Genomic DNA, 26201 nt, shown 5'->3' on the forward strand with positions numbered 1-26201 from the left:
TTTGCAAAGTGACTTTGAATATCTCTTGCTGAAGCAATTTAGCAAGGAGTTGAATTCATGAACTGGGATGAGTCAATCAGATTCTTAATTTTATGATGCTCAGTCTTTGCTGAAGTTTGTCTGTTTTTTCTACATTTAAGTCTCGTAAGATACTACTATCACCATTCAGGGCTCTTTTACATAAACTAGGTTAAGTGGATTTCTCTGCATTTCAATTAAAAATGTCCCTGACCACAAGAGACATGGTATCCAATGAAAAAGCCAAACTTCAGCGTAAGATCTTGGCAGTTTTCTAAACATATGTGTATGTCACATCATTTGTTTTACTAAACTTATCTGTGAAAAATGTGTACTGGTAAAATATCTGGCTTGCCCAAGGCCAAACAACTAGTTAATGACAGAAAAGAACAAAATACAAGCTTCCTGACTATCCATCTGGAGCCTCAAACACTGTATTGTGACGTCTTCCATTTTACTATCTTGAGTATGAACAATAGGAGCTATTAAGTCTTTTCTAAGTAATTTTCAATGTATTCTGAAACACTTAATTAGTTTCCTTTAAAATAAATAAGTCATTAAGAAGCTACAAATCAGTGAGTTAATTAGTTGCATTATGGTCTTTTAGCTCTTTCAGTTTAAATAAGCTGATGCCAAATCTATAAAGAAATAAACTATTACCCACGAGAAGAGATCGTTTTTTATGAAGTTATAACAATTACCATGAATTTCAAGTTTAGCATTTTCAAAGCTTAGTAAAAATGAATGAGTGTATGAAGAAAATAAATTTTATAGATAAAACCAACAAATTGTGTAAAGATTAGATTTAAGAAATCTCAAATAATTACACTATTTTTTTGTCATATATTTCACTATTGAATGGAGTCCTCCTTCCCCACCCCATCCGCACCATAACCCAATATTAACTCTTCACACTCAAACATATATAATTTATCACTGGCAACTGGCAAGCATTGGATATAGATAACCCCTAATAAGCACTAATTTATGTAAGTCCTGAATGTGACACTACTGCAATATCAAGCCTGATTAAAAAGATACCGACAGCATTTCAATTTACAACTCTCTAGTTTCAACTTTAAATGACAATTTTCAGACTATGGTTTTGATGACTCAAGTTTCTCTTTTAGATTTCTACAACTTGATTTCTATCTACTTCTAAATCTTTGTACCATAATACTGTTACCAAACACCAGGGGTTCAGTTTAGGTCCCATTGCTCACCTCACAGAAAGCTGATCACTGAGACAATGAGTATTGCCAGGAAAGAAAGTCTTTATTTGGGTGATGTTAGCCAGGAGACAGGAGATTAGTCTCAACTCCTCCCCAGTTGACTAAAACTAGAGGTCTATATAATAGGGAAGGAATGTAACTACGCACAAAGACAATAATTGGGGGGGAGGTAAAGAAGAGGTGTTGATCAACAGACAGCATGTGGTCAGTTGGACAATCATGATAGATGAGGGTTTTGTTGTCTCATTATCTGGATGTAGTGATCTGGTACACTTCAGTTCCTTGATACTATCTGGGAGAACTGATGGCAGGTGTTCTGAGAAAGGAACTCAGATGAGACAAATGTAAATTTCAAGTTTTAAGACCAGGAGAGGCAATTTCTATGCTTATTCAAAAAAAAAATGTAAATGTCAGTTCTATGGGAAAATTGGGCCAATTTCAATATTTTTAAATTATTCATCAGCATCACTCTTAACTTGGGCACAAGGATGAGAGAGGAGAAAGTTTAGACCTTCTCTAGTGTTAAACATGTACTCAAAGCATGACTACTGGTTGGTTTGGAGGATCAAATTCTGAGGCTTGACATCTCCCTCATTATATTCAGTTAATTCATTTCAAAAATATTTATGGAGTTACTCTAGATACTTTGAATTACTTTTAGGGCAATCTAAACAAATGAAACCGTCACAATTTTTGCTTAAATAGTATACCCTACAAAGGAGGCAGATAGACATATATCAATCCAATTACAATTGCAACAAGTGCTACCGATGAAAGACACAGACTTGAGACACATGTTAGCAGTATTTTCTAAAATCAGAGAGAATAGTTAAGGCTTCCTGGGGAAATGATGCTTAAATCTGGATCATAATGATAAGTAAGAGTCAATGAGATGAATAGAGGACCAATGAGCACTTTAGACAAAGGTAATCACTAGTGCTAAGTTGGAACAGACCAGTCAAAGAGAACATGGTAAGGTGTGGATGGATTATGGATAAAATTAGATGGTAAGGCCAACAGGATGGATATCATATGTAAAAGTTAAAAGTGGAGTCAGTAATTAGCAAAGATTTTCATCTTGAGAATTGGAAGAACAGAGTTGCTATTAACCAAGTTTGAAAGGAATGCAGAAAGAGCAAACTTGTGTGGAAATGACAGGAGTTTGATTTGGATGTAATGTCAGATATCCAAGTGGAGATGGCAAGTAATCAGTTGGACCCAATAGTTTGCAGTGCAGGGGAATTCATAGCTCAAGATATAAACTAAAATTGTCCAGTGTATTCTATACTATGTCTGAAACCATGAGACTAGATGATGTCACCAAGGGAAGAGTCATTGGAGAAAAAATGTCTCAATATGAATTAATTGGATTTAGCTCTGTGGAGGATATTAGGACCTTGACAAGAGCATTTTATTAATGGAGTGGTGAAAGAGGCTGGTGTGGATTCAAGAGCAAATACAGATGTTGCTCGACTTATGATGGGGTTACATCTTGATAAACTCATCGTAAGTTGAAAATATATTTAATATACCTAAGCTACTGCACATCATAGTTTAGCCTACTCTTCCTTAAACGCGCTCAGGACACTTACGTTATTAGCCTACAGTTGGACAAAATCATCTAATACAAAGTCTGTTTTATAACAAAGTGTTGAATATCCTCATGTAATGTACTGAAAACTGTACTGAGAGTAAAAAGCAGGTGTAATCGTTATTATTTTAAGCCAAACATTGTCAGTTTTTTAAACAACAACAACAAACAAATGGCCCACACCATCAGAAAGTCAAAAAATAGTAAGTCGAATCATCCATGCTGAAATTCTCAGTTTTTTAATTTTTGATCTACTTAAACATATAACTTAACCACTGTGATGAATTCATCATCTGAATCTTTGGTTTATCTATTTCACATCTGTCTTGAGTTTAAGATCTTAAAGTTAATTCTCTTTTACTTTTTTCCTGTGTATTTATATTACATCTCAGATATTGTACATACGAATCAGATAAAATTTGAGGTTTAGAGTGATATATTCTTCCTCCCGAAATGATGTATTTAATATGTTGGCATTTTTTTAGAGAGGTAAGTTGCTAGCAACCTGGGATTATTACTGCATTCCAGCTTGGGAAATTGAGAGGATTTCAAGTAATACTTATCTTTCTTCTAAGGTTCTGTATTTCTGGGTCATTCTTACTAACGTTGAATTCTTAAAAGTTGTAATTGTTTTAGATCTCTAACTCATATGAGTTCGCCATTTTGGTGAATCCTAGAATGCAAATTTTGTCTTACTAAATCCATAAACTTTTCAAAACTGGTGTTCAGGTTGTTAGCCTCTCAGTTACTACATATGGAATTTATTGCCACCCCAAAGGGAAATGCATCTCCAAATATAGGGATTGCCTTCGAGTTTCTTTTTACCTAGGTTTTAATCATGTAATTTTTCACTGTGTTTTTTAGCACTGCCATGGCACTTTTTAAAAAACCTTTTCTAGTTGCTTTAAGTGGAAGCTTTGGTTTGTTTTAAAATGTAGGCTTTTACTCTCAATATTTGAGTGGCCTAGAAAAATCACTAACTTTTCTATATACTTTTGTTTCTTCATCTGTAATCCATAGGTAATTATGACTAATAGCATTATGATGATAACTAAATGAAATGTATATTAATCCTTTCCCTAAGATATCAGGAAGCAGCTATCATTTGTCTTTGAAAAATTAAAATTCGCAAGTCCTTATTCAACTGCAGGTAGAAATGCGATCACTTCAAAATGATAACCATATATCATATTTCACTGGCACATTGCCAACAGTGACAAGAATCAAGATCCTAGTAGCCCATCAAGTTTTAGCTATTTCTCTGTCTCCAGAGGTGTTTTAAAAGTCTGGTTTTTGTTTGTTTGTTTGTTTGTTTTTTGTTTTTTTTTTTTCCTTTCTTTTCATTTTTTCTTTGAGATGGAGTCTCGCTGTGTCACCCAGGCTGGAGTGCAGTGGCGTGATCCCTGCTCATCGCAAGCTCCGCCTCACGGGTTCACGCCATTCTCCTCCCTCAGCCTCCGGAGTAGCTGGGACTACAGGCGCCCGCCACCGCGCCTGGATAATTTTTTGTGTGTGTTTAGTAGAGAAGGGGTTTCACCGTGTTAGCCAGGATGGTCTCGGTCTCCTGACCTCGTGATCCGACCACCTTGGCCTCCCAAACTGCTGAGATTACAGGTGTGAGCCACCGCGCCCGGCCTTAAAAGTCTTTTAAATATTCTACCACATTGGCCTTTTTTTAAAAATTATTGATGTCCAAAAATTAACTTAAGGCCTACTTCGCTAGTAGTGGCTTCCCTGCAATGATTCTTTTTCTTAGCCACTATGCTTTAGTTTGAGATACTCAAAACATCACATATTCCCAGATGACCAGATTTCTCTTAAGTTGTCCCTACACTGAAGTATAGGGAGATGGGTAAAATGCTCGCATCTTCCGTTCTACATCTTATTTTTCAAACTGTGGCTAGAAATATCAATTGCTTATGTTACTTACAACTTAGAAAAGCCCAAATAATAAATTTTTTTCATAAGGGCCCATAACTCTACAGGACTAGCTCATGGAGGTCGTGAATACATAGTAATCTCTCTTTCTCCGTCATACCCCAAACCTTCTGTGCTTCAGGAGCCTAGGCACTGATTTGTTCCCCAAGAGTCATTCTTCCCTCTGTGCAAATAACTTTTGAAAATAGATGCATGGAACATTGTGGCCCCACGTCTCAAGGTCTGTCTCAAACCCACATGATGCTTCTCACCTTCAACTTCCGCATTTTCTCTCAAAATTTTAAGGTGTATTTGGCAGAGATACTTATTGGCAATTATATTAAAGTCAACATAAAACCATCTATATTTATTGGCTATTTTCATCCTCCAAAAGTGAGTGAATATATTTTACTCCCCTATCTTTTTTTTCTTTTTCTTTTTCTTTTTTCGCGATAGGGTCTCACTGTGTTGCCCAGGATGGAGCACAGTGACACAATCATGACTCACTGCAGCTTTGACCACCACGGATCAGGCAATTCTCCTGCCTCAGAGTAGCTGGGACTAGAGGCATTTGCTATCTCTTTAGCTAATTTTTGATTTTTTGTAGAGAAGAGGTCTCACTATGTTGCTCAGGCTGGTCTCGAACTCCTGGACTCAGGTCATCCTTCTACCTCAGCCTCCCAGTGCTGGGATTACAGGTGTGAGCCAATGCGCCCAGCTATTCCTTCCTTATATTATTGGATATTATTGTTAAATTTTGATGTTCTGTTTCAATACTTGAATAAATCGGTTTCTGTCAATAGTTATGAAATTAAAGTTTCTGAACTTTCAAGTAGCATGTCTTTATATAAATAAAAATATATAAAATACCTAAGTTAAAAACTTTCATTGATGGGAATCTGTATGAGCCCACACAGAGTTTCCAAGAAAAGTTAATAGTAAATGAAATACTTGGTGCAGTACAGAAGAGTGAAGTGTGGGAGGCAAGCTAATTACCACAGATTTTGTGGAGATTCATAAATAAAAGACTATTCAAAAAAAAAAAAAAAAAAGTCAAAGCTGCTTCCTTCCAAAGTACTGATCATAACTAATTTGCTAACAATCTTAGTAACTTGCTATAAATACATCAGCTCTGTTGAAACTAGGAGGTTTAAACAAAATAGAAATGACTTTAATGGTAAAGTTTCTTATCCAAAATTCATTCTAAATTAATATTGGGTTTCTTTTCACCATCTCTTCCTACCCTGAGTTTTAAAAATCTTAAAAAAAGTTTTTGAATATGTATGTACAAATGATGTGGGCTATTTAAAACTTTGAGTAGGATGCCAAATTGGTTATATGGAGCCTGTGAGTTCCCTTAAATGACTGGTTTTCTAAGGGCTGTCTGCTAATGTTCACATGGTACAAGGCTCAGATATTATTGTAATAAGAAGAGAGTTTTAGGAGAAATATATTAGAGTAAGAGTTTAGCTAATAGGAAGTCTTTCTGTGAGCAAAGCCTCCACCCCTTTCAGAAAAGGAAGAGGCCGGGCGCTGTGGCTTATGCCTGTAATCCCAGCAATTTGGAGGCCAAGAAGGATGGATCACGAGATCAAGAGATTGAGGCCATCCTGGCCAACATGGAGAAATCCCCTCTCTACCAAAAGTACAAAAATTAGCTGGGTGTGGTGGCATATGCCTGTAGTCCCAGCTACTCGGGGGGCTGAGGTAGGAGAATCACTTTGAATCCAGGAGGTGGAGGTTGCAGTGAGCCGGGATCGCACCACTGCACTCCACTCCAGCCTGGTGACAGAGTGAGACTCTGTTAAAAAAAAAGAAAAGAAAAGAAAAGAAAGAAAGAAAGATAAGAAAAGAAAGGGATAGACTATGTAAAAATGCTTTTTAGCCAATAACTCAATGTAAATTTGCTAACAATAATTTCTTTTGAGTAAAAAATGTGAACCTTTAGAAGTAAAATCAATTGCCCATAAGCAATTGAATGGGTCTGTGTCATTGAAGGAAACATCAATAGTACCTGAGTCCTTTCAGGCTGCAAAAACAAAATACTATAAACTGGATGGCTTATACACAACACAGTTTATTTCTCCTGGTTCTTGAGGCTGAGAAGTCTAAGATCAGAGCACCAGCAAATTGTCTGGTTTTGGGCCTGCTTTTGGGCCTGCTTCCTGGTACATTGTCCACTCTCTTTTCACTGTAACCTTATATGGTGGAAGGGGCAAGGCGAATCTCTGGGGCCTCTTTCAGAAAGACACTAATCTCATTTGGAGCCCTTATGACCTAATCTCCTCCCAAAGGTCCCCACTCCTATTACCACGACCTTGGGGTTTAGGATTTTAACATATGAATTTTGGTGAGTCCAAAATGCATGGCATTGAGACCATGTGGCATTGAGACCATAGCAACTTGTAAAGAAAATTTAAATATTAATCTTTTCAGAATTTTCTCATTTTATAGGCACCAATCTGTAGAGCTTGGTTTTGAATTCTGTTATAAAACATGAGCATTTTGCTCACACCATATTAAGAAGGGAACCAACTGATCATTCACTTCGGTGTCATCTCATTTTTCAGCTCTTGCTCACTTCATAAGGAGACCACACAGAGTAATCAACTGAACTGTGAACATGTTAAAGATTCAGATTCGTGTTTTATATACTTTACGGGAGATTCGTGTGTTATATACTTTACGGGTCGTAGCGCAGTGCCTTGCATCTAACAAATTATATAAGAACTCAAAAATCATTTTTGTAATATGTACCTTGTATTTGATTACATTATGGTATAAGAAAGGATACTTTTACATAATAAATAAATGCACTATAATTTTATTAGTAGTAAACTTGTCTCCATTTATAAAAGGCTTATAAAAGTTTGTGTATTATATTTTAAAAATAGTTTATCATCTATTACATATTCCTCCTCCATCCCAGCCCAATGTGTATTTCATGTATAGTTCTCAATACATTTATCAAATTATATTTGTGCTTTTATTAATTTTAAATGCATGTCAAAAGAACCATAATTTTGTGTTTAATTCACATTCATGGTAAAATATATTTTTAATCTTCAGTATTAAAGAATAAAAAAAGGCTGGGTGCGGTGGCTCACGCCTGTAATCCCAACACTTTTGGAGGCCGAGGCTGGTGGATCATGAGGTCAGGAGATCGAGACCATCCTGGCTAACACGGTGAAACCCCGTCTCTACTAAAAATACAAAAAATTAGCTGGGGGCGGTGGCCGGTGCCTGTAGTCCCAGCTATTCAGGAGGCTGAGGCAGGAGAATGGCGTGAACCCAGGAGGCGGAGCTTGCAGTGAGCCGAGAACGCGGCACTGCACTCCAGCCTGGGCGACAGAGTGAGACTCCTCCGTCTAAAAAAAAGAATAGAAAAAAAATGAGACATTGAATTATAAAATATATAACTGTTTTTAGAGAAAGCAGATAATTTTAGTAGATTTTCTGCTACAAGATGAAATACCTCACATCTTTCTAAGGGTATTAACCAAAGATGTATCTTCCATCTTGGTCTATGTTAGTGATAAGAGGTGGTATCTTTTCCTTCCCCCAGCTTAATTTAATTACTAATTGCATAAACAAGGAAAATTTATATATTAGCAGAAACGATTTTAACAAGTTGATCTTTAAAAAGATTAAACACTGAGGTTATATAGAGGCAATATAAATATATATAATTATGTATTTATTTATACTTTTTTTCTCTTTGAGACTGTTCTAGGCATGATGCCAGGCTCCTTGGAACTTGTCAATAATGGCTGTTAAATAAATAAATGAATGGGCTACTACTCATAAAACTATTGTTCCCTGTTAAATGGTTTTTATATATTCCCAACCCTGGTAAATTAGTCATGATTTTTCCATAATATACTTGGAAGCAAATATTTTTGGCAATGAAAGTGTATTTCAAATAGAATTTTTACAGAGCCAATATCAGATCAAATTTCAGGAAAGCAGTTATTGCAGTAGCTCAATTATTCTTTTTTGAATACATCAAAAGAAATGAAATAAGATTTAAAATAATAACAATTTTTAACCTTTAAAAAGATTAAGAATGAGTTTGTCATATTTAAACAACAACAATCTTGCTTTTTTAATTTAGTTATTCAAAAGGAATATTTGGGCACTGAGAGTGCTTGCTAATAGGGTTTAAAATATTCAACCAGGAATTTGGGACAATACAATTATAGTGAGCATGGTGTGTGGTGTGTGTGTGTGTGTGTGTGCGTGTGCATAAAATTGTGTTGTATTTTGATTGTTTAATGCTGTTGCCTTCCTATAAATGTCCAGGATTCTAGGAGTTCTTAAGCAACATTATCATATACTACAAAAAATGCAAGCATCTCATGGCACTTAACATGCCAGTCCCTACCACTACTTGTATTTGGAGTAATATATTTTTAAAAAGTATACAGAGATGACATCTCTACATCCACTATTGGAAAATTTTTAATACCTTATTTCTCACATTGGTTCAAATATTAAACTATTATAATAGCCGGTTGCAATGGATAAATGATTGCTTAGTATGAGATGAGAAAAACGTGATTTTTTGATTTTCTTATTCTATTTTAAGATTGATCATCAATTGTAACATTTGTAAAAATAGTTTAGAAATGGGTTAATGAAAACTAGAAAAGGACAGACTTTTGCAAGATATGATTTGTATAAATACAAGAGAGATTATTATCATTAAAATTTAGCATTGATCTACCTAGATAAATAAAATTACTGTTTTGTCAAAGTTATTGGTAGATAGTGAAAATCTGAAATCTAAAATTAATTAAGATTTAATCTTAATTAAATCTTTAATCTTAATTAAATCTTAGTCTTTTATTTTTTTCTTTATTGTGCTGGCTAATACTTGCTGTATCTGAAAATATATATGAAAATTGAGATCCTAGATAGATAGATAGATATAATTACTTCTTTATTACTGCCACAAGAATAACAATCACTTAGAATATTTACTCTACAGTTTTTGGACATATATTATAGGAAAATCCTAAAGACAGACTTTGCATCTTTTCTTTTAAAAGTAAATCGTGGCCAGGTGCAGTGGCTCATGCCTGTAATTCCAGTGCTTTGGCAGGCCAAGGTAGGAGGATTGCTTGAGTCCAGGAGCTGTAGACTAGCCTGGACAACATAGTGAGACCCCATTAGGAGGCTGACACAGGAGGATTGCTTAAGCCCAGAAGTTCAACATTGCAGAGAGCTATGATCATGCTGCTGCACACAAGCCTAGGCAACAGAGCAAGACCCTGTCTCTAAATATAAATAAATAAATGTAAATTTGACATTACTTATGAATAAAGGTGTTTTTTTGAAAGACCTACAAAATAGTATCATGGTATGCAGTTGATACCATGAGAGTAAATAAAATTATTCACAAAGAGAGCAGAGGAAGAGCTCCATAACGGAACTGTGAGGAATATGGTTATTTAAAGCAAAGATACAGTAAAACAAATATAAAAATAAGTCTAGGGAGGCATTATTAGAGAGTGACATCAGCAAAAACAGTAGAGTAAGAAAAATACAGGAGAGTAAGGACATCGACAAATTCTCTCCTTCATGAAAGCAACAAGAAAACTGGCAAAAATATAACTGTGAGAATCAAATTTTTCAAAAGCCTGACAGTTAATCGGAGGCTTGTAGTGATTCCTGAAGTTGTTTACTAAAGAAAAATATCTTTCTCTTAGTAAAAACAGCGGGATTTATGGCATTATAATTTGCTATATTTCCCACTCCCTCTCTTCAGCTCTGTGGTGACAAAGTAAACCAATAGCCCCAAATTAGAGGACAAATCCACAACCTGGCAGCCACCAGAGAAGACAGCATGGAGTCCGAACTCCTTTAAGGCCTTTTTCTTTAAGAATGATCATTATTTGACTTGTCTGCAGGTTTTCTGGAATACACCATTTGCAAATCTATTTTTCTGTGACCTAACTTGGAGTTCACCCACCGCCAAAAGCCCTTTTCCTGGAGAAGTTTGTTTAAAACATTTAGAGTCAATTTTTTAACTTCACAGATGCCTAAGACAATCAGTAATAGTGGGGACAAACAATATGCTTAACAAAAATGTTAAATGGAAAAGCATTGGAATGATATGTCCATATGGGTTTGGAAAATCGGCATATATTCCTGGTTATCTGGAAAGCCACATATATGGGCTGAATTTTTTTCTCCCAAAACTCACATGTTGAAGTCCTACCTGCCACTACCTCCAGACATGACTTTATTTGGAGGTAAGGTTTGTCACCTTACCAAGAGGTAATTAAGGTAAAACAATATGCCCTAATCCGATATGTGTGGTGTGCTTATAAGAAGTTAGAGCAGACACACATACAGAAAATATCATATGAAAAAACAGAAAGTGGACATCTACAAGCCAACAAGGAGACCCTCAGAGGAAACCAACCCTGCTGACAACTTGATCTTGGACTTTTAGAATTGTGGGAAAGTTAATTTCTGTTGCATTAGCCACCTGTTCATGATACTATGTCATGGCAGATCTAGCAAAGTAACACACCCAGGGTTGTGTGCATGCTCAGAAAAGACCTGAAAAGACCCTTAGCTCTCAACTCTGGCTGACTTTTAGGCCTCACACAAGTGAAAGTAAAGTCTAGAGTAATCAACTGCCTGACATAGTGTTGAAGGTATGACCCCATGACACAGAACCCCCAGCAAATACTGAGAGACTTATTGGCTCTAGAAGTTAATAAAATCCATGCTCAATTACTAGCTGATCTCTAAGCTAACCAAGTAGAATGGTCACATATTATAAAGAAAGTAGACTTTACAGAATTAGCTCAGAAAAGTCCCTTTAAAAAAGAGCAACAACAACAAACTCTGGGGAGAAAAGACAATATGATTCCCAGAGTTATATTACTTAAAATGTACAGTTTTCAATAAAAGTTATAAGTTTCACAAAGAAACAAAAATGTATGGACCAAACACAGAAAAAATGCAATCAATAGAAGCATGCTTAGGGAAACAAAGACATTGCAATTACGAGACAAAGACTTCAAATTAACTATTTTAAGCACATTTAAAGAATTAAAGGAAACCATGTACAAAGAGCTAAAAAGAAAGTATGATAATATCTCACCAAAAAGGAAATTATAAAGAGATAGAGATTATAAAAAAAGAACCAAAGAGTAATTCTGGGGTTGAAAAGCAGCCTGACAGAAATGAAAAATTCACTAGAAGGTTAGTATTAGTTTCCTATGGCAACTGCAACAAATTACCACAAAGAACAGAAATCTATTCTCTAACAGTTCTGCAGGCCAGAAGTCTGGAATCAGTTAACTGAGTCAAAATCAAGGTGTGAGTAGGTCCATGCTACCTCCAGAAACTCTGGGGAAGAATTCATTCCTTTTCTCTTCCAACTTCTGGTGGCTGCCAGCATTCCTTCGCTGTGGCCGTGTCACCCCAATTCCTGTCTCCATGGTCACATTGCCTTCCTTCTTCTGTCTCTCATCAGATATAATTCTGCCTCCTTCTTATAAGGATGAATATCCTTGTATGTTGTTGCATATAGAACTGCCCCTGATAATCTAGGATAATCTTCCCACACTCAATGTGAAGGATTGTATTCAGTATACACAGTCATCTAGTATTTTTAATAGAGAAGGAGGCAGAGTATTATTGGTTCAGATCAAGGTAAATTGGTATATTTGTTGGTAGGAGGATGTAGAAGTTTATTTTCTGGTCATTGAAAGGAGAGATTTTGCAAGGGAAATAAAGAGAATGGTTTAGAAGCAGCAGCATGTAGCTACAAAAGCTCCAACGATGCTTTTCCACACTATTCTTGAAGCATGGAATATAAACAAATGCTTCTTGATAGAACAGAAAAAACTTCCTTAAAATCAGATGGTAGAAGAGAGCTCTAGAGTCATTGAGAAGATAGTTTTTTTAAAAAAAAAAAACTGTATTATTATAATGTTTTTTTATTAGAATAAACTTCCCAGTGACCACAATGACAGTTTGGTCGAGCAATAATAATCAGAGATAAAGGATCACGAAGTCATGTAGAGCCAACAGAATAGGGAGAAAAATGCTTCCATTCTGGAAGAAAGCAAGAATGACAGAATGAGAATCACTGGGGAAAGTGACTCAGAGTGCCCAGAACAGGACAGAACCTCTAGAACAGGGCAACAGCTAATAGATACTGTTACTTGTGATTCTGTGCTTACAGAAATCTCATTCTCATATTATCACCGAGATTGATGAGATTTTAAAACTGTGCCCATGAATCACTGCATATATCCCTGTGGTAGACAACTTAATGATGATGACTCTAAGTCCCAGTTTTACTTCACACTAAAATTCTGGCAGGAGAAATCTAAGGAATTTAATAATTGATCTTGTTATGATCATATGGTGACCCAAATGGTTTGAGATTTGGCAATGTCCTGAGTTGAATGACAGAGCTGGGAGCAAGTGATGATTGATGATCTTCAGGAAGTGACAACAGCTTGGACACATCAGTTCCAGAAAGTCAGTTTCACATTCCTGAGCAAAACTCTGTGGATAAAAAGAACCATTTGATCTCAACAAGCAGGCTCAACTTCTGTTGGAGAAGCCTATGTAAGTGAAGTCCTGGACAGGAGAAGTAGCCTACACTATGGGTTTCTGGGACAAGTAGTTGGACACAAAGGAAAAAATTTGCATGAAAAGAATATAGGAACACACTAGCTTTCCTGGACATAGGTTCTAATATAATATCCAGGTACACATGGTACATTTATGGTAATTTCTCAGTCGTGACACACAAATTTTAGATCTGAACAAAAGGTGTTGTAGATTAATGACATGTAGGTGGAAGTAGAGTGAATTTAACTTGGTGTGTTACCAATTCAGGAAACACTCTAATTGAAGAAAAAAATGTGATTGTTTAACTTTTAGACAGAAGTTTTTTACTGCTAAGAAAAATTCACAAAACCTGAAAGGTGATGTTTTCCCTCAATAAAAGCAATAAGATTGTAGTTCACAGTTGAATTTTCATATTTTCTTACACCTAAAGCAATAAGGATACATTTGGTTAAAAATTGCTATCAGATATCAGACTTTTATAAATACAGATTTGAAAGCTTAATATTTTGGAAGTGGCCTTTGTTTTCAGGTTTAATACAAAAGAATTCCACCTCTGAAAGTTGGACTGAATAGATATGAAGCCTTACAAGTATTGACTATAAATCTATAAATGTCTATCTTATTATAATCTTCACTGTGTGATATCTAAAGTCTTATGTTTTGTTGCTAAACATATTTAGCTTAGCATTGCTATTTTGTACTTGTAGGTAACAATGATTAGAAATGCTCCTTTTTGTAAAGTCTACATTTTTGTTCTTATTTGTAGTTTGGTTGCCACAAAGGAAACAGATAGTGCAAGATCTCGAAGTGCTCCAATGTCACCTTCTGATTTTCTGGATAAATTAATGGGGAGGACATCAGGATATGATGCAAGAATCAGACCCAATTTTAAAGGTAATTGTTCTATTTGTTACTTTATATGTGTGTTTTAATTATACTTCAACAAGGTACAATTTTAAATTGATTCCACAAGAAATTCTAATGCTTATTTTCAACAATCTTCCAAATACTGCATTAGTCACAGATGTGTCTTGAAAAAGAAATCCATTCCCATGTTCTCAATTATCATAATTTGCCTTCTTTGGCCTAGCTATGTTTATTTTTTCCTTCGCTAGCTGTTACAATACTTCTTATCTTGACCAATGATTTTAGGAATATACATGTATGTATGTATCTTTTATTTAATTATTCTATCAGTTTTCTAACTAACTGGAATGAAATCTACTTTAATTGCTAGTGATGCACTTTCCCATTTTTTAAATCTGCCACTGTAGTACTCTCTATATTGTGAGGAATCTAACCATTGTTGAATTCACCTATTGGGAAATAGGCTGGATTGCTAACTGACAGCCTTTGAAATATATAAGACATTATTCCACCTACCAAATTCTTTACCCGAATTTCTAGGAAAGAATGTAATTGTCAACTATTTAAGACTACCACTTTTTATTCTTCTGTTTAATATAGTTGTAACTAACATGTTTATATAAGGATATGTAACTTATCCAGAACCACAATATATCCTGTAATTTCACTTTAATGGTAAAATATTAGAAAGCTGCTTCCAGACCCCAACTAATTTAATATGTCCTTGAATATTACTTTACCCAGTAAAGAAAATAAACAAAGTTAAAGAACATAGACTTTTTTCATGGGATTCGGTTAAGTTATTTCATTGCTAATGTTTAAAACAGTGTTGTCTATAATGACCATTTTTCCTGAATTTGTCCTTATGGAAGAAAAAAAGAATTGCTTAGCAGTGGGTGAAATAATTAACTAGAATGGAGTAAAAAATATCAAGGTTGGGTTGCAGTAGCAAAAGACGTAAAACTCACTGATAATGTCTGAGTAGAAAATTATGAATGGATCCAATTTTAGAATGAATTTAATATTTAAATTGTGGATCACACTTGTTGATTTGTTTTTAAGCTTTTCAACCATAAATATTTTTAACTTCAGGGGAAAAACACGGAGTACAAGCTGTGCAAAAATAGTACAGCTTACGGGGTACAATATACAAATAAAAATGAGAAATTTCAGTATTTTAATGATCTTTTCCAAATTGAGGGAAAGCAGTATTCCTGTGAATCCACTGAGAACTAAGTAGTAATTGATCTTGAAAAATATGAAATTGTCATTTAAATAAACCACAAGAAACATAATCGGGAATTAGCAGATTCATTATGGTGAGTCCATATTCAGTGAATCAGAAGTATTGCTTTCTTTTCACTGAAAATTAAAGAAGAAAATGCATTCTATTTTTAAATGTCTGTGAATATTTAAAAATCATGTAAGCAATCTCAGCAGATATTTTAATAAAACTGCAGGTAAGTTACTAACCACACAATTGTGGCCTCAGAGCTTTTGCCATTCTCTTGGAAAGTTTAGTGTTGGTTTATTATTTTAACAGTTTAAAAGACAATAGAAACATTAAACTATTTTAAAATGTGATTAATACTATTTATATATAAGCTCAGGAAAGGACCCCAAGGATTTGGTGTTGCTTAAAACAAATACTGATTCTTTTCTAAATAAAAATGCATTCCTAAAAATAAGCTGATCACCAAGCCAGATCAGAGGTGATTAGATTTTGGGGGAGACTAAAATTCATGCTTACACCCCAGTGTCACTAACTGAAGAAAAAGAAAAACAGAGATTTTCTCTCATTGTTTTTCAAAATATCTTGTGCTCTAAACATTAGGAAAAAAATGCAGGCTGCATTGAATAACCAAAAATAATATTATCAATTATACAAAAATAATAGTTTAATGGGTTAGTTTTTAGCTAACACTTTTTGCTTTTTCATCTTTTGCAAGGGTCAAACATTATTGACTTCAGCAAACATACTTATAACTCCACTTCCTAATTAAGCATATTCAACTCTGTTTCATTTCATTGGATAAAATAACATCATAATCTTTTGACCATCATTTCATTGCCCAGTATTGGAATATAAATAAAATAGTCTTTACATGCCATTTCTTCCTTACGGCTAACAGGAGGATATGTAGGTGCTAACAAACTGAATCCAATACCTAACAGAAGATAATTACACAAAAGAAAGTGAGAACGATCAGCCCTTGTTTGTCATGTACCAGGGGTCCACCTCACCTCAGGCAAAAATAAACTCATCAAACATAGAAGTAGAAAATGAGGAACCTGTTCTCCTGATAATATTTCAACCATTTTTTTTTTCTCAGTGGTAGCTCACATGACTAAAAACACAATCCCTTGCCATGCTGATTTTGTACCTTTCCCCACATCAATGTTTTTGGAAGAAATCTAGTTAGCTCATCAAATGAACTAATTTAAAATTGGTGTTATGTATGCTTTCCCATTCAATTGTCAAAGACAATGAATTAATAGTAAGCGAGTTTAGAGGCACGAATATTAGTAGTATTATATTATACTAAAGTTTTTAAAATAAGCATAATTATCTAAAAGAGTTTTAAAAGAGGAATGGGGGTTCAAGCCTCTAATCCCAGTGTTTTGGGAGGCTGAGGAAGGAGGATTGATTGAGGCTAGGAGTTAGAGACCAGTTCTGAGACACCCATCTCACCAAAAAAACAAAAACAAAAACAAACAAAAACTAGTCAGGCATAGTGGCACACACCTTTAGTCCCGGCTTCTCGGGAGGCTGAGGCAGGAGGATTGCTTGAGCCCAGTTGTTCGAGGTTACAGTGAGCTATGGTTGTGCCACTGCACTCCAGCATGGGTGACAGAGCAAGACTCTATCTCCAAGAAAGAAGAATGGGAATTGTAATATACGTAAAAATATATTACAATAACCAAAATTATTTGATCCTCCTTCTTAAACACAGAGAAACATAACATACCTAGGTAAGTGATCAGTTGATAGAAAAGTGCTTATGAAATATGAAAGCATTGGAAAATACCTATATGTTTGCCTTCTCTAGAATTCATAAGTCTTGTAAAAGGCAAACATAAAATTTCACTATGGACATTATCAGATAATTAACAGAAAAGAAATGGAAATGTTTAATCTCATTAGCCAAAAGCAAAGTGTATAACAATAATATGACATTTTTACCTTTCAAAGATATAAAAATAAGAAATGTTCCAGTATTATTTAACCGAAATTATAAACACCAAAATTATGGTGTTTGTTTCTATTGTTCGGTCACTTCTCTTTAAAAAGTATACTTTAAAAAAATCTCACCTCTTGAAGACTAAGTAGTTTAATGTTATTAAAACGTACCACAGAAAAGTATAAATACATAATTCTCTTAAAGCACTTTAAATTGGTATTGACCATGGATAAGACAGCCTCTTCCATTGAACATTATTTAAATCAATACTGAAATAAGTTAAAATAATTAGGTGCTTAACTCATTAACATTATCTTTCCTTTTCACTGATTAATCTGTTCTCTTCCCTTCCAGAGTAGTATTAATTTATCTGAAACATTTTTGAGAATCAGATTTCTCCGATAATGATCCTGTGCCTTTAGGATAATTTGACATAAGTATAAAAACTACTTCAAATTTCTATTATATCTTAGTCCTATTAAATATAATGATTTTAAAAACTATTATTTAAAAGGCATTTAATAATGACATATGGGTTTAGAAATGTTCTGAGAGCTGCTAAAAAGAACTAGAAAGTAAAGCTGCAAATATCACTCAACTAGTTGATCATGCAATAGAAATTAGAATTTTGTCCAAGTCATTATTTCAAAAATGTGGTCTTAAGGAGGAGAAATGTTATGTATAGAAATGGTGATTTTTATGTTCACTTTGGCAAAGGTCATTGGTAAGAACAGTGTATTTGCCTCTAAGTTTCGATGTTATCAGGGGTTTTTTGTGTTTCTCACGTCAAATCAAGTTAGCTTGTTATTGTTTTATCCCATGATGTGACTGAGAAAAATATATGACACATTGTAAAGGCAAAAAAAAAAAAAGAAAAGAAAAGAAATAGTTATTTTTATTTTGAAAATGAAAATAATAGGTAGATTGCACCATTTTTTTCTCAGAATTTTGAAATCTTTCCTCTTTAGAAGCCCTTTTGGTTAGGGAAAAGAACAGAAACAGAACTGGCCCAGTGAGAGAAAGTACCACGTCCCCAGGCACAGACTACAGGCCGTGGTGCTCACTGGACGGCACTGCCTAATGGTGTTACAGAGTTGAAGGGACAGATGAAGAATTAAGGGAAGACTTAATAATCCTTGAAAATGGTAGCTTCTTTATATATATACATATATATATATATACACACACACACACACACACATAAATTAAAACTTGAAAACTAAAGAGTAGGATATTCTAGCCTTGTTTCCATTCACTGAAAAACAAAATAAAATAAAATAAATTAAAATAGATTTTCATTTTCAAGACAGGAGTAATGCTTATATATTTTCTGAGTTCTGATTTTTCTGATTTTCTTAAATTAATAGACTTGTTTTAAAGAGCAGTTTTAGGTTTACAGAATAATTGATTGGAAAGTGCATATTTGCCCTCTCCTCCTCAACAGTGTGCCCTGTTATTGGCATCTTCATATTCATGTGGTATATTTATTATTATTGATGAACCAAGGTTAGTACATTATTATTAACTGAAGTTCATAATTCACATTAGAGTTCATTCTTTGTTCTGTACATTTTTTATGGGTTTTGACAAATTCATAAAAACGTGTGTTTATCATTACTGTATCATACAGAGTAATTTCACTGCCCTAAAACCTCCTGTGCTTGCGCTCTGAATATCTCTCTCTCCCACTTCCCCTCATCTACCCCCAGTCTCTGGCAATCAATGATCTTTTCACTGTCTCTAGAGTGTTGCCTTTTCCAGGAAGTCATATAATTAGAATCATACAGTATCTAGACTTTTCCAATTGGCTTCGTTCAGGTAGCAATACGCTTTTCGGGTTCCTCTGTGTCTTTTCTGGCTTGATATCTCATTTCTTTTTATCACTGAATAATATTCCAGGATAATCTCTTTTGTATGCATTTGACATTAAAGAAACTTTATACAATTATCGAGCTGCAGAATTCTAGCTCAGAAGTTTGCAGATGTTGATTCATTGCCTGCTGACATTTAATATCATAAAGAAGTCAAATCTCATTTTGATTTCTGCTCCTTTATATATAGGCTATTTTTTTTTCTGCCTATCTCTGGACATTTTCAGTAGGAGGATTTTTGCTTATGCTGGCACTGTTTTGTGATATTTCTGTAAAACAATACTTCTTCTTAAAAAAAAAAAAAATTCTGCTATCTTCCCCTGTCATCTGTGCCCAGCACATTTCACTCATCCCCTTCTCTCCTTTCTACTTTCCCTCTACATTTAAAGAGAATTGTTCAGATTTGTCCTCAGAATCACAGATTTGATATTACAGGGTACCATTTGTCCAATTTTTGAATGTTTAGGGAGATTTTAACTCTGTAATTGTGTTTTGATCTCTTCACAATCCTCTTTATCCTAAACCATTTTCCCTGAATGCGAAGTTGTGGACGTTGTGTTACAAATTGCTACGCAGGTGTTAATTTGTATGTTTATTTGTTTGTCAGTTTTGTTTATGACAATAGTAACAATCATGTACCTGAAGTTGCTAAAAAAATGTCTACAAGTGTCAGTGATGAAAAGCAGCGGTTCACCCTCAACACTCACGATGCACAGTTCCACTTCTCTGAGGCAAACACTCCAAAAAAAAAATGTATTTCTGTTGATTGTCTGTTCCAATCTGTTTGATTGCTTTCTAGGCCTTTCACAATGCAGGCATTACGAGATTCCTTTGCACTAACTAAACTGATAATTTAATGCCTCGTTTATTGCATTCTGCCCCTTTTGTTTTTCTTCTCTGCCCAATGATTTGTTGTGTCATCCTGCAGGATAAATTATTTATATTGTTCATTCTCTTTAAACCACTAGTTTTCTTATGTGTGATAAAATGTCTGTGACTCAGGAAGAATTGAGGGGTGATTAGCTTGGGTGGGATAGGAGGGCCATTTTTCTGCTATTTCTCTACCTCGAAAGGCAACTCTGACACAGGCTGCATTGCTCTGGCCGGAGCTTTGCTTAGGTGAGTGTTGAGATTTGACTAGGCTTTATTCTTGGGTCCTACAGATGGTGAAATAGAGCAGGCGTTAGGTTTGATGTACTGTCAGGTACTATGTTTGCCCTAATCATCAATGAAGTTATTTCCATTTCCTCAAAAATTCCATAGGGCTAAATACCAGGACACCGTTGCTCAACAGAAATACAGAAGGGAAGCAGGAAGCTTTCAAGACAGATGCCAGGCCCTCTCCCTGGGGTCCTCTTCTCACTCCCCACCTCCTTCTCCTCTCCATGCAGTCCCTGCTTGCTTTTATTTTAGGCTTGCCTCTGTTTCATTTGTCAACCATTTTTATCTACCTCTATATTTTATGTCATTAAACTAATTATAATTTTTCTCCTATTCTTTTTGGTATGATACATTTATTCTCATCAAAATTTGATTATGTAACATCATTTTTATGTCTTCAGAGAAAAAGAAAATGATGTTCAATTCTCTGTCTTGAAACAGAAGTTTCTAGATGTCATCTGAAACTAGAAGCATGTTTAACATAAAACAATTGAATTGCAAGTAAAAGTACATTTATAAGACAACAAAACATTATTTCACTAGAATATTTTACCAATCACAGCTGGATTTTACTTCTTTCTTTTGATCCTAATATTGGTCTCCCTCTGTTGGTCTCTTACGACTCTTAAGTGCAACTTCAGAAAGTATTCTCTCAGTAATCACCCAATTCTGTTTTCCTCCCAAGTATTCACTGCATTTTTGTTAAGTTTTCTTATGTTATCTCCAGTGGCCACTCTCTTTTTATGTAGATATAACTTTTGTTTGCCTTCACAATGTATTTGTGGTTTCTGTCTTTTACCCTTAAATATTTCACTAATCCTTTTCTCTCTTCATCACAAATTTACTCTTTCTAGTACTCTATACTAAAACACCATCTACGCCAAGGGTGGCATGTGTACCCAAACTCATTTTCTACATGTACTTTTATTAGGGTAAATGTTAGCATTGTAAAGGTCTCCTTTATCCATTTTTACCATTCCTATCCACCAAGATACTATTGTTCTTGAATAATGTTTACAATTATTTTTGAAAAAGGTACATTTCTTTTTGAATTTTTACTTAAAAACTCATTTTAACAAGAAGTATCTCTTGAATAATAAGCTTTCCTAAAACTATACATATTCATTTGAAATGTTGATGGAGTTGGAATCTGAACCCTGCATTTTTGGTTGGTATTTGCTTTTTGTTTTTAATGAATTCTTTCTGTAGTAATTATTTCTCTTTTTTGTATTTTACAATAATCTCAAGCTAACGGAAGTGTTACAAGTACAAAGGCTTTTTCTGAACCACTTCAATGTAAGTTGTTGACCTGATGCCCCAGTACTTGAGTATTTACTACAAATAAAAACATTCTCGTCGATAATCACAATCTAACCATTATAACAAGAAAAGCAGTTGAATATATGGCTGCCATCTAATTTGCTGATCTTTATTCAAATTTCATCCATTATCTGATAATTTATGATAAAAGGATTCAGTTTAGAACCCCTTCATATTTTATTGGTCATTTCTCATAGTCTTTTTCAGTCTGAACCAGCACTTTATTCTTTCCGTGACTGTCATGATGTTGACATTTTAAAAATATTCTTATTCAGTTATTTAAAAGAATATACCTCACTTTGCGTTTGTCTAATGCTTCCTCATGATTCAAGTTAGGTAGTACATTTAGCAGGGATATTACAGGAATGATGATATGTTTTGACTGCCTTCTATCTGATGGTGGACCATGGCAGATTTTGCCATTACTGGTTATGTTTACTTTGATTACCTGATTAAGTTGGTGCCTGCCAGGATAGTCTATATATACCCACATATAAGCATAAATAAACACACACATATGCATGCACACACACACAAACACACACACACATTTATACACCAATTTTCATCTATACTTCTGTATCTTTTGAAAACCATGAGTTCACACTGATTATCTCAATACCATATGTTTAGTCTAGTTCCTAAGTTTCCATACTTTAACTTCCTCTTCCAACAGCAAGAAACTAGGCTCCCATTATTCTCAATATAATTACTTATTTAATCAATATGTAATGAATCTCCCTTGCTTGCTGCTACTTCTTTTACACAAGTGCCTTCCTCGGCCTGGTGGGACTCTGAAGACTTCCTCAGGTTCATCTCCTTGTGTAGATGCCTGTTCAGACTCCATCCCCGCAAGCCAGGATGGCCCCATGGAGACACACACCTTGCCCATCTATGGTTCTAATACCCAACACCAGGCTTCCCTATCATGGGCACATCCTCCTCTCTCACTGGGCCTCCAACATTTCCTGCATGTGGAATTTCTCCACAATGTCCTTCTCTCCTGCCTGAGGTTACTACAATCCCCTCAGCCATCCCAGCACTTAAGCCTGTTTTGCACTGCCCAAACAAATGGCTTTAGTGCAGCATTTGGGGGAAGGAAAGAGAAGCGAAGGGAAAGAGAAAGGGGAAGAACAAATAGGATTCTGCTTCTATGCCATGATTTATAAACCTTTTTAAAGAACCTAACAAATAATTTAAAATCCAGATTTTAAGTCACCAAATATGCTTTGTAAATAAAAAATAAAATAACATCTCTCCTTGTGACATGTGTGTGCATTTATCGAAAATAAAACAAGTCTCTAGTTAGAATTATTTTGAAATTTAATCTTTTAATTGCATTCTGTATCTATAAAAAGGATAAAACTTTAATACAACATTACATGAAAATTTCTTTCATCATTTTTATGAACAACTGAGCTGTTTGTTTGTTTTCTTACTTGCTCTAGATCTGCCTAGTGAACGATTTTTCCCCAATATGAATAATAATAATATCATTGCCAAGATTTTGCATTGTACTTTGCTATTCTGCCATCACTTCATGTCTTAAACTAAAGGGCCACCTTCTATTTCTTTAAAATAACATCTAAAAGAAAACTTACTGCTGAAAACATCTGCAACTACTGTCATTTGTTTTTAAGGACTATGCCTAAAGTCGTGAACAATTTAAAAGCACAATTTGCCATATAGATGCTATGGCAGTTATTTGCTCTGTTGCTTAACATAGGAGTGTATTGGATAGATATAACAGCTTTTGCATTGGCACAGAGGAGTAGCAGATTGGCCAAGAATGCTAAACAGGTGCTCTCTGTAATGGTAATAGAAGATTCATAATCTTCTCTGAGCTTCGTTCTCTACACAATTTTTGAATGTCTATGTCAAAGCTAGAATAGAAAGACTACTCCAAGATTGTTGCAGTAATCTCACATGGACCAGAAATCCAAGGGGTAGAACGTGGTACCTTTAAAACATATGATGCCGTATCCTTTTCATTCTTTGTAATCTAACTCCAAGGACTGTCATTGTCCTAGGGGCTCAAGTCGCTTCTGTCCCCACCTCAGACTATTATCATAAATTTCTGTTTTTTCTGTCTCTATGCTTTTGCCTATTCATGCGAACATTCATGAGTCATGTTAGTTCCTACACTTCCAAAGTCAAGAATCTGTTATGGCTCCAAAGCTTTCTTAAAGTAAATCCCCTACATTGAAGAGACTCCATTCCATGATCTGAAATCATTTTTATTTCCAAACTGATTTTTATTTGAATATTTTAAAATTTTAAGTTATTCTTATTTATTCACATGCATCTATCTATCTGCCTTTTAAGTAAGTGTCTACTATAGTTTTGGAATTTGGAGTTAGGATGTGATGTCCAAATTCATTCACCCTTCTTTCTGCTGAAGAAGAAAATATATACACAAGCAAATAGTCAAATGGGAATGAAATCACACTTTTTTACGTTCTAATATCCATGCAAGGAACATGTTATAACCATATGGAGAATAAAGTTTAGGCCTGAGACGATTGTGAGCTACTTTATTTGCACATGAAATTTAGGTTTTGAAACCAGATGACTTTTCAGCTTTAGGAAGAGCTTTCTGCTGCTTCTTGGAGGATTGTTATGGAGGCTGAGGCTGGAGCCTGTTTCAAATACAGTGAGGCATTATGATCCCAACTATTAGTGAAAGCCTAAATTAGTCAATTCTTTGACCATTATTCTTCTGTGGAAACATGTCATTTTCTTTATTTCATCCAACGGCCTTACTATTTGAGCCTCTGGTCAACTAGGGATGTCAGCACCATATTTCAGAAAGAAAACAAAAATATCAGAGGTTTCCTCCTCCAAAGACTGTACCTAACACTGCTCTTTTCAGAACCTTCCTGGAGTCATTAGGATGTGCCACACAACACTTGCTCCCAGCGGACACTGAAATGTATCACAATGCATTTCACTAACTTCAGAACCTTGAAGCCTATGCTGAATTTTTGCCTCCATTTGCTCTTTCACCACTATTATCCATAAACATACAGAAACTAATTAAATTTATAAAACGAGACAAAATATATTATAGAGCATACCTCATCCTTTATTCAATGCCTGTGGCAAATTAAAATCCAACAAATAAAAATTCTTTCCCTTTCTAAACTAAAATAAGAAAAATTATCTCCCCACTCTTTTATTTATTTCTGTCTCAGCCACAAAGATCCCAATCTGATGGAGATAGCATGTTCTAGTAGTAGGTTCCCCCTGGGCCATGTTTCCCCAATGGCACCCAACGGGTGTAACCCATCAGCATTTTATTTGCCGGTGATTTAACCCAATTCTGATGTTCTTCTGTTTTCCTTTTACCAGAGAGCATGGCAGAATTTATCGCAAGCCAAATAATGTTCCTCACATTCATATTGCTATTCCAATAAAAAAAAATTAGTAGGATTGTAGTATTATCTGGGGGAACAAGAGAATAACCTAGAAAATATGAAAGATTGGTTTTAGCTTTTCAAGGATGCCAGTTAGCCTACAGATACTTTTTGGAGTTCATATTAGACTCACATTAAGAAAAAATTAACTTCTGACAGTTGTAACCTCATACTTTTTTATGATGGAATTTTGTTTTAATCATGGAGAAAACTATGTATATTCCTCTCTCATACAGTGACATATAAGACACTGCTCTCATCTTACAAATTTTAGAAATTTGTAAACTCTTAGAAATAAGCAATGAAGATATTTTAAAATGCTCATTAGTAACTAAATACAGCACCTCTAAGATTCAGGCCTTTTCTTAGGTTCTTATTATTACATGTTCATCCTTCATATTTAATACAATTTAACTTCTATATCAGTTTGAATTATATGTTCTAGACATTCCCATGTTTAGCAAACTTTAGGCCCTTTCTAAGTACATAGCATCTACTCTGTTTTATTAACAGTGTTCACCAAATTTATAATAGGCAACTCTTCTACTGAAATTAATAGCCTTGAATTTTCAATGCTCCCAAGCCCTGACTCCTATCTCTGTATATTTCTATTTCTAAGAAAATCTCTGTTAGCCCTGTAGTATAGTGGCCCCAGATATTTTCGAGTCGGTAATTCCTTAGGACAGTCATTTCCAAACATTCTTGCACATTATAATGACCTAGGAAGCTTTAAAAAATACTGATGCCTTGGTTGCATGCCATACCAACCAAAGTAGGTGAGAATTGGGTATGCATATTTTGTAAAGATTCCCCGGTGATTTCAATGTGCAGCATAGAATTTAAAGGACTTTGAAACCTAGACTTTATTTTTAAATAATTTTATTGATTTTTCCTCTACCTTAATGCAGCAAGATAAATAGCCATCTAGAGAATAGGTGGAAAAGCAAATTAAGATGGAAATCATGAACCAGTAATCAAATAAATGTAAATTGCAACCTCAAATGGTATTTTAGACCATT

The 26201-nt window shown here is 34.8% G+C and overlaps 1 protein-coding gene across 1 annotated transcript in view; it reads left to right on the forward strand.

The window, feature by feature from the left end:
• Positions 1 to 26201, forward strand: part of GLRA3 (glycine receptor alpha 3) — a 138721-nt gene that overhangs the window by 26119 nt on the left and 86401 nt on the right. The window contains 1 exon segment of the mRNA XM_031664109.1: positions 14132 to 14259. Coding sequence (XP_031519969.1) covers positions 14132 to 14259 — 128 coding nt within the window.

Source organism: Papio anubis, chromosome 3, assembly GCF_008728515.1.
Source record: "Papio anubis isolate 15944 chromosome 3, Panubis1.0, whole genome shotgun sequence".
NCBI lineage: Eukaryota > Metazoa > Chordata > Mammalia > Primates > Cercopithecidae > Papio > Papio anubis.